A 17,307-nucleotide genomic window follows, 5' to 3' on the forward strand; every position below is an offset into this window, starting at 1 on the left:
TATAGTTGTTGGAAACACGTAATTTATCTCAAATGCATTATAAACCATTTGATGTTGTCATCGCTTTAAAAGTAGAGAATTCTTCTAGTTTTTATAACTTTTATCTTATGTATTATTCGTATGGGATGCAAAGACAACTGCTTTACTTAAAAACCAATTTTTCTATCCTATAATTATAAAGGTTGTTATCAGTGTCATGCCCGACTCGTCCGATCCTCGTGTGTGCCACGGCCCCTGATTATCCACGTGTGTTTCCCTGATCATGCCCAGCTGTGTCCGATTATTTTCGCCCAGTCTCGTCTATTTGAGTCCACGTCTTGCCTTGGTTTTTGTCCGTCATTGATGTTAGTCGATGTCCATACTAGCGTTCTGTCCTGCCCCTTTAATAAATTCCCCGTTTCCCCGATTTTCGTCTCCTTGCCTGCTTCCTGCCCGCTTGCCTGCCCGTCCGCTTACCTGATCACCCGCAACCCTGACAATCACACAATTGTGACAAAAATGTTTGTCACAAAAAAAAACTTATTTATGAAATATATTGAAAAAATATATATATACATATGTGTATGTTTAAAACCCATATAAATTTCACTTACTTCCAAAGATAAAACAAAGTGCTTAATGACCCTAGCATAAATTTTCAGTGGCTCATCCCAAGTGAAATGAATGCAAATGGACAACATGCCAGTAAATAGATGTCTAGCACCTTACCAAACTCAGCCAGGGGGAAATCCTTGTCAGGGGAGGCCTGGAGAGTCTCCACTGTAGTGCCATGGGCAGCCGTCCACTCATTCATTCAGAGGACTTGATGAGGCCCTGCAGCAGTGCACGCCTAGCACCCTACATGAAAATGACATGTAACAGGACCATTGTGCTCCACCTTGATAGGGACTAATGCTAAGCTAACACACTCATTATCCTGCATCAGTCACATATTTTGTGCTTTGTGATCACCAAACTCATAATCTATGAGTGGAAAGCTTTAAAGAGTAAATCAGATTTACCTAAATGCTGAGTGTATACATTTAAGACATCAGTAAATTAAACTGTAATGTTTTGATATTTTGGCACTCTAATGTTCCAAAAGGATCCACCTTTTTCTTTATTTTAAGCTTTTAACCTTGCTTATCAGATTTGTGGTCCAGGAGTTGTGAGAATGAGCCCAAAGTTCAGCACTACATCAAGTGGATTGTTCACTGTAGACAGGCAGCCTGATGGCCATGCTCTGTGTCCAGGGGGGTATACCATGAAAGTAGCTAAATAAAGCCACACTTTCCCGAAAAAGTCAGACTCAAACTAGTGCCATCTCTAAATTTAGCCTAATGTCGTTCCACTATCGCAGTTCAGCTTTAACTAATCAAGGCTCACATAAGACAGACTTGCATAGTCTCACTTAGTGTGTGCTCCCGAGATATTAAAGAAGCCCAAATGAATGGATGAACAATACATGGATCAAATGAGTCGGAAAGAGTGTAAAACGAGAGCTGTCTTTTATTTTCCTCTGTAGAACAAACGCTGCTGATGGAGCTCTATGAAAAATACAAAGATGTAATCGCTAAAAAAGCAATACTGTGGCCATAAATAAAGCCAGGGAGTTGCAGACAAGTTAAAAGCGTACGTTATGTAAATAGTGTTTCCAGATGTATGATAATTATTGAATTTGTACGATAATTTTACCCTCTGTACAATCAATAATTCCAAAAATCCCATAATGTACGATAATTATACCCCTTCATTTTATGGATAAGTTATTTGATTAGCACGACAAAGTACAGATCTCTGTTTTCATCCGGCTGCGCAGACATACTTGGCTTGTTTATGTGCAGTCGTCTCATGTGCCTTTACAGCCAATCATCGCACAATGTAACACATGGTGCCGCACAAAATAAACAATGATGAGCGGTTTAAGCGCAGATTTGCATGGCGCAGCTGCAGTTACGGAAGACGCAAAGAATAAGCATACGCAAGATCGCCATCAGACTTACAGAAATGAATGGGAGAAAGACCCCAGTTTTACTGTGCTAGAGGCGCTGTTCTGCCCAGAGGTGGTTTTTACAAACGTTCTGTAGGTAAAAATTGCATTATACACTATAATATGCACAGTCTATGATAATATGTGTTATTGAAGCAGATTTTCTGAGCAACGTCAGAATGGAAATTGCGTATGTACGACAATTTTTCTCAAAATACGATAATTTTAAGCTGCTGGTCCGATACTTCAACATTTAAGATCTGGCAACACTGGATATGTAAATCTCACAGGTGCCTGATACAGTGGCATGGTGGTAGAGTGGTTTATACTGTCAACTTATACTGTGAAAGTTCCTGGTTCTATCCCTATAGCCAACAGAGAACCTTCTGGGTTGAGTTCACGTGTCATTTTTACTGTATAATGTTAATCTCCGTAAAATACTTTCAATTGCATCCATGTGAAATGATTTGTACAAATAACTGCATCTTGTCTTTTCTATTTTACTAATAAACTATCAAAGAAGACAGTGACTAAACAAAATATAGAAATATTTTCCTGTTCATATTATTTTAACGTATTTTTCCTGAATTTGTTTTTTCAATTTCAGTAATTGCATTTCATGTTTGACCTTTGTAATATGGGTTCACCTTTATTTTAATTATTTTGGAATTAATTAGAATTCTGAGACCTGATTTTTATAGGCTTTAATATATTTATTACTTGACATGAGTAGGGAGAGCACGGAATTTCGTCCAACTGAACGATCTTTTGGGAATCTGTTCCCATACATCGGACGTTCTTTGAGACAATACTTAACTAAGCGAGACAGTTAACCTGGTCTGGAACAGACTTGTTCACTTTCCTAAGTTACCATGGTAGCCCAATGGGGATTCATTTAAGACACGTTGATGGAACGGAACTCACACTTAAATGAGCCAGATTTGTCGAAATAAGTCAGACCTTCCCTTAATCCTGCTTTGTGGAATACCCCCCCTGAAGCTGTCTTGACCAGATGAACCACAATGCATAACATAGATCATCACTGCTACATGCTAAATGTAATGAGTGAACATGACCTCAACAGATAACATTCACTGTGCTGTATCTAAGCCTTTTATAACCTGTTTTGTCAAGATGTATCATACCACATGTAATTTTCCATGATGAATTACCTTTTTATTCAAATCACATCACCATGTCATTCAAATAACTTCCAAACTATATAGTTTCTTACACGCCACATAATCAAAATAAGCATTTTGTTTAACTGTCTGCATTCACAAGCCACTTCTGTACTTAATGTCACACATGTTTGAAAATTAAAACCTCTTTTAAAAGCTTCTGCAATTAAGTAAAGTGCAGCCTTTGTCAATTCCATCTTTTTCTGATTCAAATGTGTGGAAATCGCCATTTAAAAGCACTAAATGTCAGAAAATATTTGGCTTTCCATAATCCAGATAGTTACTACAAATCTTTCCATTTGCTGCAGTTCACAACAATATGATAGAAATGACATGCAGAGATACGGACATTTGAAAATTTACATGCTTGTCTTTTATTATAGTAGCATCCACTGTCCTCCTTCAAAGAATATGGAGAGTTCACTTGCTTTACCGCTTTTCACTGATTCTCTGATTTCGCTTGGCAGTTGTTTCACTTTTTGGTGTAATGGTAACATTTTGATGCAACAGTGCACTTTTGGACTCTTACACAGCACTGTTTCTTGGTCTCCAAGTCCCACATCATTTATACATTGCTCCATATAATTGAATCGATGCTAAAAAGGCACTATATTGTACAAGGACTCATAGGTCAATTCAGTTTCATTTGTTTGCTCTGTATCATGTAACTATTTGTTTTGCCGATATAGGCAGTCAGATTAAAGTACCTTTTATTATTATTTATTCCATTCTCTCTATGCAGATCAATAGTGGATACCAAATATACAGAGTAAGTAAAGGAAATAAAACGTGGGTCCCTTTACCTTGATTTCTCCTGGTGTGCAGGTCTAGTGAATATAGATTCCAAATTATGCTCCCTTTCTTACTGTTTTTATGTGCCAATGTGGACCTAGCCACACACTCTTACATCAGCACAAACCCTGTCTATGCCTGGGCTTATTTAGAAAGAGTGCAGTAGTTATTTATTAAACTGCTGTCCCTTGTTGGAAGAGTTGCTGAAAACATTTGTGTTCGGGTCTCTTACTAAGTCAATCTTGTTGGTGAGTGGGTGTCCATCTGGATTTTTTTGTAAACACAGTAAAAGCAGCTCAAGCTGCTTGTTTGTATCAAATTCCAAAGAACCAAAACTGTTTAATAGATATTCAAATACCTTATATCATATATAGTTTTTTTTATTTTGTGCCTTGTATTCATTCTCTGTCTCTTTATGTCGTAGTTGTTAATTGTCGAATGTCATGGCGTCTTCAACTTTAGCAAGCTGTGTTAACACAAATTTCCACTAGCCTTGTTCATGTGGTAATAAAGATCCTGATTCTGAGACACAGTGTCTGCTATATCTATGTGCAGCTTTGACAATGAGCTTCCATCAAAGTGATTTAAGTGTCAGCTCTCTGATGCAAACTAATAAGTATAACAGCTCTTTAATAATTCACAAAATGTTGCTCCATCCCCTGTTAGTTTGAAGAGTGGCCCTTCTAAGTCAACAGAGGTATCCTGGAGTAAACAAAACCTTTGTCACTCACTGCCATGTCCACTGCTCTTTAGTTTTTGCTGTCAAGATCAAAGCCAAGAGTAAGGGTATTACAGAAATCTTATCCTGCATGCTCTTACCCTGGACCCAAACCACAAAATAATGCCAAATGTTCACAATGAACTTTTAGGAAATGTGGCTGTATCCCATGGCAATTTGATCTTTCATTGGCTCACTGCCTGTGATATCACAGCAATAATGAAGTCATTCCAAAGTCAGTTGTAATAAAGGTAACATAATGCTAGCATATGAAATAACATACACTATTCTGCAAAATTATTAATAAACAATCTGTATATACACTATATGGAGAACAGTATTGGGACACACCTTTTAATTACTGAATTCTGGTGTTTCACTGAGAACCATTGCCATAGGTATATAAAATTAAGCACCTGCCCATGAAGTCAGGTTTACTAAAATTTCTGAAACAATGGAATGTTCTAAAGAGTTGAATTCAAGTACGGTACTGTCATAGTATGTCACCTTTGCAATAAGTTAGTTTGTGAAATTTCTTGCCTGCTAGATATTCCATGGTCAACTATAAGTGGTATTACTGCAAAGTGGAATTATTTATGGACAACAGAACCTCAACCAGGAAGTGGCAGACCATGTAAAGTAACAGAATGATCTGTAACTGCAGAGTTCCAAGCTTCATCTGGTATTAACCCCAGCACAAAATCTGTACACTGGGAGCTTCATGGATTGGGCTTCCATGGCCAAGCAGCTACATCCAAGCCTCACATCACCATGCACAATGCCAAGTGTTAGATGGAGTGGTGTGGGTTAGATGTAGCATACCACCCCTGAACTCTTGAGCAGTGGAAACGTATATTGTGTGTTTTAGTGGTTGAGCAAGGCCCATTAGTTCTAGTGAGGGCAACTCTGCATACTACAGACATTTTGGGCAATTCTTTGCTTTGTGGGAGTAGTTTGGGGAAGGCCCTTTTCTGTTCCAGGATGTCTGTGCTTCAGTGCACAAAGCAAGGTCCATAAAGACATGGTTGGAGTTTTGTGTAGAAGAACTTGACTGGCCCGCACAGACCCCTGACCTCAACCCCATCAAACACCTTTGGAATGAACTAGCACAGAGACTGCAAGCCAGTCCTTCACAACTAACATCACTGCCTAACAGAAATGGTCTTCTGGATGAATGGGCAAAAATTCCCACTGGTTCAGGTCAGGTCAGGTTGGGGAGCATGCACAGATGCAGTGCGTCGCCACACCCACCACATGATGAAACACCGATCCCAGCGGGCAACCCCCCAGGCAGACACACAGTCCACTCCCGCCATCGAAAATGGCCATCCACCTGCCACAGCCAAGAAAAAAAATAGTATGTGGTACATTGGGCGGAGCTTAATGTTCTCCCCTTCTATGATGTGATTGGTTGAGGGGTTATCTCCATATACCATACATGCTTATGTCACGTGTTGCCGATAGGGGGCCATATGGTTGGCAGATAATGGATGCCATTAAACTTTAATAGAATAAAAATACATTACATGTATTTATTTATGTGTTATTTTTAATTACGTTTTTAAGGAATAATAAAGCATATAGCAGGATGAATGCAAGCTAGCGCATACACGTCCAGCGGGGGTCCGTCCGGCTGCAGCCGCGTGTTGTTAGTAGGCACAAGCACCATGGCGTATTCTAAAAGAAAGCACCAAAATGTTTTAAAGAAGAAAAACTTTAGCGTTATTTTAATAGAAAAAAAAGCAGGCAGAATTTAAACAAGTACAAACATGCCGAATGAAACAGAAGACCAAATGCTGAGTTTAAACAAACGGAAGCAAAACCAACAGCAAACTTTTAGAAGGAATAACCTTTAAGTCTGACAGTAGCTAAAAGACGAAATGAGCGAGTCCCGGAGCTCAGCCATATGCGACCGACCTGTTTGAACAACGCGGTCGAAATGATAGACCGAAGGAGCCAGCACTTGTGCATGCGCACTCACACAGGCGCCCATTTCGTAAAACTTCTTGTATACACCCATCATATTTTGGAGGGGCTGGCGTGTCTCCATTGTAAAAGGATGAAGTGCCATTCCACCATCCGATACCATGCCCCCCTTACTGGCTACGCACCTCATCCTTTTAAAATGGAGACACGCCAGCCCCTCCAACACGAGAAGTTTTACGATCTATACGTCTTGAAATGTTACGAATTTCATTGCAGGGGTCCTCCCATCTAGTACTTAAACCGCATCAGTCTCCTATAGTATAAGAACCTGGGCTTTGATAAACCTCAGGACAGGGCCTCCAAGTCTTATGAAACATCCAGACCCTGCCAGGCAGGAACAGGTAGGTGTCCACAGCATGTATGCTCTGCTCACCCAGCGCCGCCTTCGCTGGCTCGGCCACGTTCACCTCATGGATGATGGACGGCTCCCCAAAGAAATGCTCTATGGAAAACTGGGCTCTGGCGTCAGACCAGTGGGGAGGCCAGCACTGCGCTACAAAGACGTCTGCAAGCGCAACATGAAAATCTGCGACATCAACCCCACAACATGGGAGGCTGCAGCAACAGTGGCTGGAGGCGGACTGTTAAGGTGGGTGTAAAGAACGGCGAACAAAAGCGACACCTATATTGGGCAGAGAAGAGAGAACACAGAAAAAATGTGGAGAAATTCTCAGTGAAACCAGACACCATCTTCATCTGTCCAAACTGCACCAGAAGTTGTACATCCAAAATCGGGCTCTACAGCCACCAGAGATGCTGTTTTCAAGCCAAGGAGTAACCAAACCGGACGCAGAATTCCATGGTCTCCCGAGACAGAGGACGCCGGAGAGAGAGAGAGATGGTATATATCACATGTAGTCAACAGGCAGATTAAAACACTATTTAAACACAGCCAATGTGATTTATCTGTCATCTTAAACTTATCTGGCAAATGACTCTAAAAACAGAAGCCTGAAATCCACTGAAAGTACACTGGTAATGTCACGATCGCGGTCGTGCTGAGCCGCAGCAGGCGGCGACGTCTTCTGACGTGCAGGAGCGGGGGGACCCACAGGCGACTGAGGAGCCGCCTCGGGGGAGCCTGCCGGCGACCGACCAGGCACTGGAGGGAGGAGCGAGGCAGGGTGACGAGGCCGCGGAGGGGGACCCGCAGGCGACAGCCGACCCGGAGGGCCAGGACCTGCAGGCGCTCTCCGAGCCCCAGCGCAGGCGAGCAAGGGCGAGCCAGGGGGCAGGGCGGGAGGAACCCTAGCCCGGCATCTGTGTCCTCTCCCCTTATGGGACACGGACATAAGGACCCGCGGCCAGGGTCGGGCTTGCCGGGGTGAGGGCAGAGGAGTCACTGGGGACACAGTTACTTGAGGCGGAGGGAGCGCCTCGGGTTGCGAAGCTGCAGGTGGATTTTTCACATTTTTGTTCTTTGAGGGTAGAGAGGGATTTCTGGGATGTTTAGGAAGTATTTGAGTGGTCCAATACAGAGATGGTACAAATGCCAGCGTGGGATTGAAGGATTCGCTGTTATGATGTGGAGCATGTGGACGTGATGTGTGCGTTTCTAGCTTCTGTAATGGAGGAGACTACTTGATGTTAGGAGAAAGCTGGCCAGTCACAGATGAGCATGGATCGCTATCCAGGGGAATGCCTATGCAATTAGCTACATGGTACCTGCAGCAGGCATCAGGGATGATAAAAGCCTCCAGGTCCCTACATGTGAACATGAGCTTAGCTGATGTCTCCCTCTGACTCTGTCTTCTATTTACCTCATAGGTCTGCCAGCATCCCAACACCCGGATGAGGGAGTGGGGGGCCAAGGCAGTGACGTCCTTGATTAAAGCAGGCCTGACATACTATCATGACCCGCTGTTGTCCATGAACCAGGTACCGGGGACCCAGAAGTGCTGAAAAATTCAGTCTATGAAAAATCAGAAAATGTCAGTATTTTAATGACCTGATAAAAGCTAAAATGGTCGGGTTTAGGTGTTGTTAAAGTAATACTCACAAGCATCATAACTGACATGATGACATGACTGGTGCCTTTGAAGTGGTCATGGGTTCCTCATATATATTTATCTTTTAATATTAAAAACTGTCATACCCGGCTTGTACGATCCTCGTGTGTGCCACGCCCCCCTGATTATCCACGTGTGCTTCCCTGATCGTACCCAGCTGTGTCCAATTATTTTCAATCAGTCCTGTCTATTTGAGTCCATGTCTTACCAGAGTTCAGTGTCTGTCATTGATGTTAGGTGAGTCCACGTCTGATGTTTCCCCGCTCCCATTACTCAAATAAAACCCCGTTTTACCACGGATTCTGCCTGTCGGCTTGCTCCTTTCCCGCCTGCCCGAGCGATCGCCCGTTCACCGGCACCGAGCGTGACAAAAACAGTGTGAAGTGTGAAGCTCGTTAGGTGTAAAATGTTTATAAAAATGTTGTGATAGGCTTTAATGCAGCCACCAGTAACCAAAGTGCAGAATGGAGAGTCATGACAATTTACGTGTGCCATTCATAGAACCTTTTTCTTCCCCGAAACAAAAAAAAAATATGATTCTTTATCATGAAATGACATCATCATGCTTTTATTTCCTCCTTCCCCCAAAGATATTGTTTGATGCATGGTGTGTGGTCGTTGTGGGTTTTTTGTTGCTAAGGATTTGTTGAGTGGAAAAACACATACAAAATGCAGAGAAGATAAACATCAAAGAGGAAATATCTTTCACATAATTTTTTATAAGCAAGGAGGGATTTCTACAAGAAAAACAAATGACACAGTTTATAAATGAATGAAGGAATGATGCACTTCTGTATCAGGCTCTTTTTATGAAGATATGTATTTTATTTGCATTCTCCATGACTCTGGATATGTTACTTCAGGGTTGCCAACTTTGGTCAGCTGGCTAAAGTGAGATTGTCAATTCGAGACAAGTCTACACATACATTCACACACATTTACATGTACAGTATGTAACAGTTTTATTGCCTTGTAAATAGTTTGTAGAGTTTACAAACTACTCCAAATTAGCTCCAGCTAATCTTCGGTTTATAATGAAATGATACACATTTGCCATAAGATTTCTTGCGTGAGCGTGAGAGCCTGAAAGCGTGTCACACCGGATGCATTACAGTTGGTAACCCTGTTTCCTCAGATCTCAGTAATGGAGTTATTCCAGGTAGCATAGGGCGCTCGGCTGGGGTAAACCCCGGGCGATATAAGCTGCAAACACTTAAATTTGGTAGGCATTGATTTAAATGAAGTTATCTGATTATATTAGTGGATGTTGTGGTAAGAGAATGCGTTTAGGCGTTTTTGTTTAGAGTTATACATACACTGTATGATAATGTTTTAAATCAAACGAGTATAAAAATTAGCAGTACCAAATAAAACTGATATTTCCACAATCGACCGTGGGCGGGGCAGTCACGCTGTACGTGAGGTCTGATGCTTCACGCGAATTTTTATGCAGCGTGGATCAGGTGTCAGACCCTGTACACACCGGCCTTGTCGCGTATCCGTGTGTTTGTCCATACCATCCGCGTTGCTGCTGTGGCGATGTAAGCTGTATCTTTATACCTTTGCCATCAGTAATAGAATGTTTAATTTAAATTCATTATAAATTTAAGTTACATTTAGTTCAGACGAAGGTTACGAAGCGTGTGCTCAATTGTAATAATAATAATTATCATCATTACCACTACTACTTTTATTATTATAATTATTACTACTTCTACTACTAATTATTATTATTATTAGTACATTATTGCTATTGCACTACAGGCCTTAGCAAGCAATACCTGTATATATTTTTTGCGATTTTGTTTACCCTCGTTAGCGATAGCGCACCTGAAAACTACCTCTCTTCATCTAAAGTTTTAACTTATCGACATAAAATAATTTTAGTTTGATCTGTGTTTTCTGCTTTTACTATTAGTACCAATGTAGGCTCAACATGCAATTGCCAAGATTTTAAGTTTTATTATCTGCTCTAACCTGTCGATATGGGCGCCGAAATGAAAATCAGTACTTCCGCAGCCGCGATTCACATGGCACGCGGCCGGTGTGTTCTGGGCCTCAGCTCCCTGGACCGTCTATAGACTCTAGAGCCTGTTTTATCGGAGCGGATAGAACGAGGCTGAAGTTAACTCCTTATTCGCAGCTCTTTATTCGGATTTTCCGGTCCACCTTTAATGCTGCGCAGCCGAATGCAATGATGCGATTGCGCCTGTAGGGGGACTCATTTAACGAGGCTTACCTTAAGAACTTCATTTGGCTTTCGATTCGTATTAACACTAAGTATTGAACACGATTCGGCTGACTTATTACCACTTTGAGGAAAGTACATATCTGGGCAGTTTCAGTAATAGTATGTGTATACTTTATTAGAAAATGAGACAAATGCAAACATTTTTCTAATCCCAGTTCAGAATTATCTCTGTCTATCCCTATACCTTATTCTGTAGATGAACAGAAATATTCTTTAACGTTATGGACACCATAGACCGTAATAATAGGTATTATCCTTTATTATTTAGGTATTATTTATTATCTTCTCAAATTTAGGAAGTACAAAAGCTGTAGTCCCAGCGGGATTTGAAGGTGATAACAGCTTTGACCCAGGAAGGAATCAAGTAATATCACTTGTTAACATCATATGTTAACTGTCATCCTGAAGTGAGTTTTCACTGGCTCAAAACGTTTTACCCCTTAAACTCATGCTTTGAAAGTATCACTTGATGACAACCAATGTATATGTGAGCTATATTCCCAGGTGGATTTGATGGGGAAAATCGCTTTAGTTCCAGCCTGATATTTGTCAAAAAGATCACAAATGAGTATGAGTAATGTTCCCTGTTATATATAAAAGTTAAAACAAGTCTGCTTACAAAAGAAATTAATTTCAGACATCATACTGAAGTGAATTTTTAGTGGGCCAAACCCCTTAAATTCATAGCCTCCTGCCTGGAAATCATCAGATAATGTTAACCTTTTAAGAAGTCATATTTTTGTTTAGATGAAATATTCTGTCATGAAAATGTTTAGGCCCTGGGACATGGTCAAGTAGTGAAAGCCAACTCCAATATAAAGGTACAACATACCTTTTAATGGTTATAAATAAATATAATTAAGTCATATTATGTTCAGATATTTTCTGTCATGCTTAAGTGAATTTACATTTGATCACAGTTTTTTTGTGGCTGGCATCTACCTGGAAGTGTTTGCATTAGAACATTTAAGTCCTTTGTTCCATGGATTTTGAGCCATGCATAAAACAAAGTCACATCAATTTTATATGTAATACAGAAATGAATATAATAAAATGTACATAATAAAACATTTCTATACAATGGCCTATGGTGTCTGTAAGGTTAAAGAATATCTTTGTTCATCTGCAGAATAATAAGATATAGAGAAAGACAGAGATAATTCTATCATCTGGATAATTCTATCCCAATGAAAGCAGAGAATAAGAGCCTTGAGCACTGGGACATACTGTCACCTTAACAGCTTCTTTCCCCAGGCCATCACCCTTCTAAATAAGGACCTATGAGAAACTGCCTCATAATCTAACCACCCATTGTACAAGCTTCATTAACATATAGAACTCATTTGCACCATACCCAAGCTATTTGCACATCACATTCATCCATTTATCTATATATATACTTATTTCTTTACTTATTTATATTGTCTACCTGCTTGCGTTGTCTTTGCACATTTCCTGTAAAAGACTTATTTTTTTGCCTTATTCTACTTATTTGTACTTATTATTTGACCTATTTTACATTTAATTTTAGATGTTTAGTTGTATGTTTAATTTTGCTTATGTCACGACACCACCTGCATCAAAAAAATCCTTATACTTCTCTGAACTTGCTGAATAAAAAGATTCAGTATTCAGAACTGGGAATGGAAAAACGTTTGCGTTCTCTTTTTGTAATAAAGTAGAGACGTACTATTATCGAAACTGCCCATATATGTACTTTCCTCAAAGTATTGACATATAAGCCGAATCGAAACGAAAGCCAAATGAAGTTCTGAAATGAGCCTCGCTAAATGAGTCCCCCCTACAGGCGCGATCGCGTCATTGCATTCGGCTGCGCAGCATTTAAGGTGGACCGGAAAATCCGATTAAGGGGCCAACTTCAGCCTCATGCGGATGGACACCGTCGTGAGAAGGCGGAAACTGCGGCACGGAACGGCACACATGATTCACCCAGACTTAAATGAGTGCAGTTGATGGAGGCGCTCGTGGGATTACGTGATTTATTAATAAATGCAAGTTGCCAGTCAGAGGAAGGGGATGTCTCAGGGAGTATAATTTCAGGATGAAACTCACGTTATTATTATTGTTACATATTATTATCTTTGTTGTTTCGTAACGAAAACGATCGGCATAACATTTAGAAAGATTGTGTTTTACTTGTTGTTTTCCAGGCCTATGTTTTTTATTATTATTATTATTATTATTATTATTATTATTATTATTATATCGACTACCTGCATGGATAACTTTTGCATTAATGTTCCGAGTAGGCCGCTGTGAAACGGTGACAGATATTCCAAACCAATAACTAGATCATAACGTGACTCATAGCGAGCTACATTTCATCAGTGCCAGCGCGCCTCGCGAACCCTGCGCTTTGCTTGCTCGAAGTATTCTGAGAACTCAGCAAACCAGATGACCTATTTGTGCAGCCATGAAGTGTTAATAATGGGTGTTTTTTATGCTCATTTCACCCAACAAATAATGGCAAATACTTGTTTGCATGCGTGTTACGTGCCTGCACATTTGAATAATGAGACACAGACTGTACCTATATTAGATCTAAGCAGTTTTGAATATATAAATCCGTATATCAGGCATGTGGTCATTGTGATTTACTTTTTAAATTATAAGAAATAGGGCATCCTAAAGTGTCTTCGTGTGCCTGGCCACATTCACGTGTTTTATTTGCATTCGTTTGTTAAATATAATGCTTAGCTTTGTCGTTAGGCTGTTTAATATCTGGCCAGCCAGAGGGTAATTTTAATAGTATTCTGGACGTAACATTGTATGCATTTTCTGATCATTTTAAGGTTCCGATGTTTACCAACATCGTAGTACACCTACATAGTATATACGGCTTTTGATAGAACCGATATTTCTGTAACCTAAAATTAATTACAGAAATACTTAATCGGTTGCAAATATTTGAAAGGATGCTTATCGTGTCATCGCAGGTCATATCAGAAGGGAAACGTGTTTGGGGGCGTATGGGCGAGGTGTTCCTGCTTCTTCACTAGGCGGTGGTCGACCGGGGTCTAGCGGTATCTTTTCATCCTTCCGCCTGTGTGATCACGGGGGTGTTTTAAGCAGAAGTCACCATTGTGATGTCGCATCAAGCTCTGGCTGAGGTAGTAGTTTGTGCTGTTGGTTGGGTTGTGACATTGCCCGCTATGGAGATGACTGCGCAAGCTACTGCCTTGCCGGCGCTGGTGATCTGCTTCAGACAAAGACAGGACGTGGGAGTTCATGCTCAGCGGGTTCTTTGGCGATACAACGGCATTAAAGTTTGCGGGTATCCCCTTCAAACTAGCTTTTTGACTCGGTGTATGGCGGTGATTTTGTAGTGGTTTTTAAATACGACTCATTCTATTAAATGCTCTAAATAAAACGTCAACGCGTCTGACATCTTTTAATCGCATTATGAAATGCTTGTTTTTAAATGCATCGTTTATATGGAGTCAGTAGCCTGCAATAGTCTGCGGAAATTATAGAAAAAAAAGTCTATCTGTAGCTCTAATGTGAATTTGGGAAAAAAAAACCTAATGCCTTGTTCTCATAGATAAAGCCTGCTAAAATGAGTCATGTATGTATAAGTATTGGTGAATTTACAGTGTTAACAGGTAAGGTGAAGTCTAACAAATTGAAATCTGTCAAGGGATAAATGACATCAGTGGAGTGGGAATAAAAAGACAACCCTATTCACAGTCAATGTAGCTAAATGTCCAAATAGTACAGCATGTACTTAACAGCTGTTAAGAAGAGGATGCTGGAATGTGCCTGTTCTTTGCCTGTGACTTTATGATGGAAATTCTGCACTTCACTGTTGTATTTTCATAGCTTCCACCACTGTGGACCATGTTGCAGTCTAGTGAAGTCTTGAACTCCACTCTAACTATGGATGGAAAGTGGCTTGATCTTCACAGCATCATTGTTGGATGTCCAGACGGACACAGTTTACATCTTCTACATATCATGGAAAGGTTTCTGGCCAGTGTGGGTTAGTCAATATTGAAATTGGATATTGACCCCATGTTTAGAGTCCTCTATGTGGAAACACCAGCTACATACTTTGGAAACACAATCTGCTAAGTATGGTGCCTGCCCTGATATTTAGGTGATGTGCACCAAATATTAAATGCTACAGCTGATCAATTGCTATTACCATCAAACATGGCTAATTTAAGTTTGAATTAATGGCTTGAAAAGTATGGACTGTGGTTCTGCCCAATCTGACGTATGGTGGGTAGGCTGGTCGTGTGTTACAGCTCATCTTCCTAATGCTGGTTGGCCTTTATGCTGTTGGAGACAGTTATTTAATTCTTCTGTTATCTAATACACTGTATCATGGATACTGATGTGACTGGTTTTTGGCTCCATCCCCCTGTGGCAGTAAATTCGGGCAGGCTGTTCACAACCTAAAACTAAAAAAAAAATGTACTTCCACATAATAATGTAGCTGTAAAATGTTTCACTACATGTCCATAACTTGACCTTGCACTTTGACCTACATTTTTTTGAATACGTAAAGATGACTCATCTTCTGTATTTCTCTTAGCTACCTCAGTAATGTTATGGGCAAGGGAAATACTGGCAGTTTGAAGTTATTATGGCTTACCCCCCACCCTCTCTAGCCTGTAGGCCTCGCTGACTGCACCTGCCCATGTTGCTTATATCCCAGATGTTCTAGTAGAGAGTGGCAAGATTCCTCATTCTTGAGCCTACCCACTTCGTCACAGCCTGATCAGGAATCCTCTCACTCCAGTCAATATAGCAGCTTTTCTGCTGGCTGAAGACCTGTCTGAGTTTTGGGGGTGGCAGGGGGGGCTGCACCTCAGCGTTTCTCAGCACAGCCCACTATTCGCTAGATGAATGGAGGCTAGAAAAAAACCATAATTTGGCAGATTTGTCACATGTAGCGACAGAATACATTTATGATTGTCAAAACTCATAATTTGTATGTAAATGGTAGTTGGTTGTTCAGTGTTTTTGCTTCTTGATGTGAAGTCCCAAGAGCGTTCTTTGTTTGTATTGTTCAAGAAGATACAAAAAAAGAATTTATATACACTGATGAACTAATGATGCGCCAAAACATTGTGACCACCAGACATAAACCAAATAATGTTGACTGTCTCATAAAAATGTGGGTGTCAAGCTCTGGGAAATGGGTCAATGATGTGACAAATTGTATTGTATCCATATGGTTTAGTTTAATTTAAAAGCATTAAAACTTGAAAATAAACTTGCATGCATTCCTTTTTTGAGTATCTATTTTAAAAGTTCTGTTTTAATCAATTTTGAGAAAATATTTGGGGGGTTATGGCAAATATATCACTGTGCTAAAACCGTAAAAACTTAGTACAAAGTAATTAAACTTGCTTTAAAAAGGTGAAATTCTCAATAATAATCGTACCCAGCTGTGTCTTGTTATTTTGATCTATCCTGTCTATTTGAGTCCATGTCTTGCCTGAGTCCTTCGTCTGTCATTGATGTTAAGTCGATGTCCGATGTTCCCTGCTTTCTGTTCGTCAGTAAATCCCGTTTCCCCGTATTCCGCCTGCCTGCCTGCTCCTTGCCCGTTCGCCTGCCCATGCGATCGCCCGCTTACCCAGCGATCGCAGCCCGCATCGTGACAACATCAAGACGAACCCCTGATGACCGTTGCATGCCATGGTTAGTAACTCTCTTTAAAATATCAGATGATTTGACAATTTTAGGGTATGATCAGGTATGCTTATGTTTACATGTCAAACAGTATGACCCGAGGAAAACATTGACACATCATCATGATAATGAAAATTAATATATTTTAAAAATTGCCTGAAACATTCACACCATGGCCATGTGCTTACTTTAGTGTCCATGATAATGCCTGTCAAATTTGATTTTAAATTGAAATGACAAATGCTGTAACCAATTAAACCATCTGACTCTTATAACAAGGCTTTCTGTTAAAGGCTAATTTTGTCAAATATTAGTGGTTTATGATGCTAATTAAAGTTGTAATATGAACTTAATATGCTGAACTATTTTCAATGTTATATTTTTGGAAAAAGTGATCTATCCACAACATTATCATCAAAGCTCTGTAAGGCTAGGATAAAATGTACAGCAGCTGTTGAACATGAACAGCAATTTTAAAAGACTTAACTCAGATAATTCAGTTATAGAAGAAATGTATGTAAAATATATATTTTATAATTTTTTTAATTAGACAGCATATCTGTCACGATCGCTCGCGGAGGTAACGGCAGAGCGGCGATCGTGCGGGTAAGGAGCAGGCAGGCAAGCGGGATACGGGGAAAACGGGAGTTTATTACGGAGACGGGAACGGGCAAGACGGAACACGGGGGCAAGACGCTCACCAACATCAAGAACATCAATGACGGACAAGGGAAACC

The 17,307-nt window shown here is 40.4% G+C and overlaps 1 protein-coding gene and 1 long non-coding RNA gene across 5 annotated transcripts in view; one reads left to right on the top strand and one right to left on the bottom strand.

The window, feature by feature from the left end:
- The window catches only part of nr1h4 (nuclear receptor subfamily 1, group H, member 4), a 41,052-nt gene extending 36,942 nt beyond the window's left edge, over positions 1-4,110 (bottom strand). For 3 of the 4 annotated variants that reach the window (XM_049007612.1, XM_049007613.1, XM_049007611.1), the window contains exons 1-2: positions 3,954-4,110; positions 709-837 (exon numbers count right to left, since the gene is read on the bottom strand). In XM_049007612.1, coding sequence (XP_048863569.1) covers positions 709-793 — 85 coding nt within the window. In that variant the 5' untranslated portion in view covers positions 794-837; positions 3,954-4,110. Of the gene's footprint in view, positions 1-708; positions 840-3,953 lie in introns of those variants that run through there. The other variant, XM_049007614.1, reaches the window with a different exon arrangement.
- A 5,996-nt stretch (positions 4,111-10,106) lies between these two features.
- On the top strand, positions 10,107-16,152 carry LOC125738543 (uncharacterized). Its single transcript, XR_007396858.1, has 2 exons — positions 10,107-10,196; positions 14,747-16,152. It is a non-coding gene; the product is annotated as an uncharacterized LOC125738543 (long non-coding RNA).
- The last annotated feature ends 1,155 nt before the right edge of the window (positions 16,153-17,307 follow it).

Source organism: Brienomyrus brachyistius, chromosome 3, assembly GCF_023856365.1.
Source record: "Brienomyrus brachyistius isolate T26 chromosome 3, BBRACH_0.4, whole genome shotgun sequence".
In the NCBI taxonomy this organism is placed as follows: domain Eukaryota; kingdom Metazoa; phylum Chordata; class Actinopteri; order Osteoglossiformes; family Mormyridae; genus Brienomyrus; species Brienomyrus brachyistius.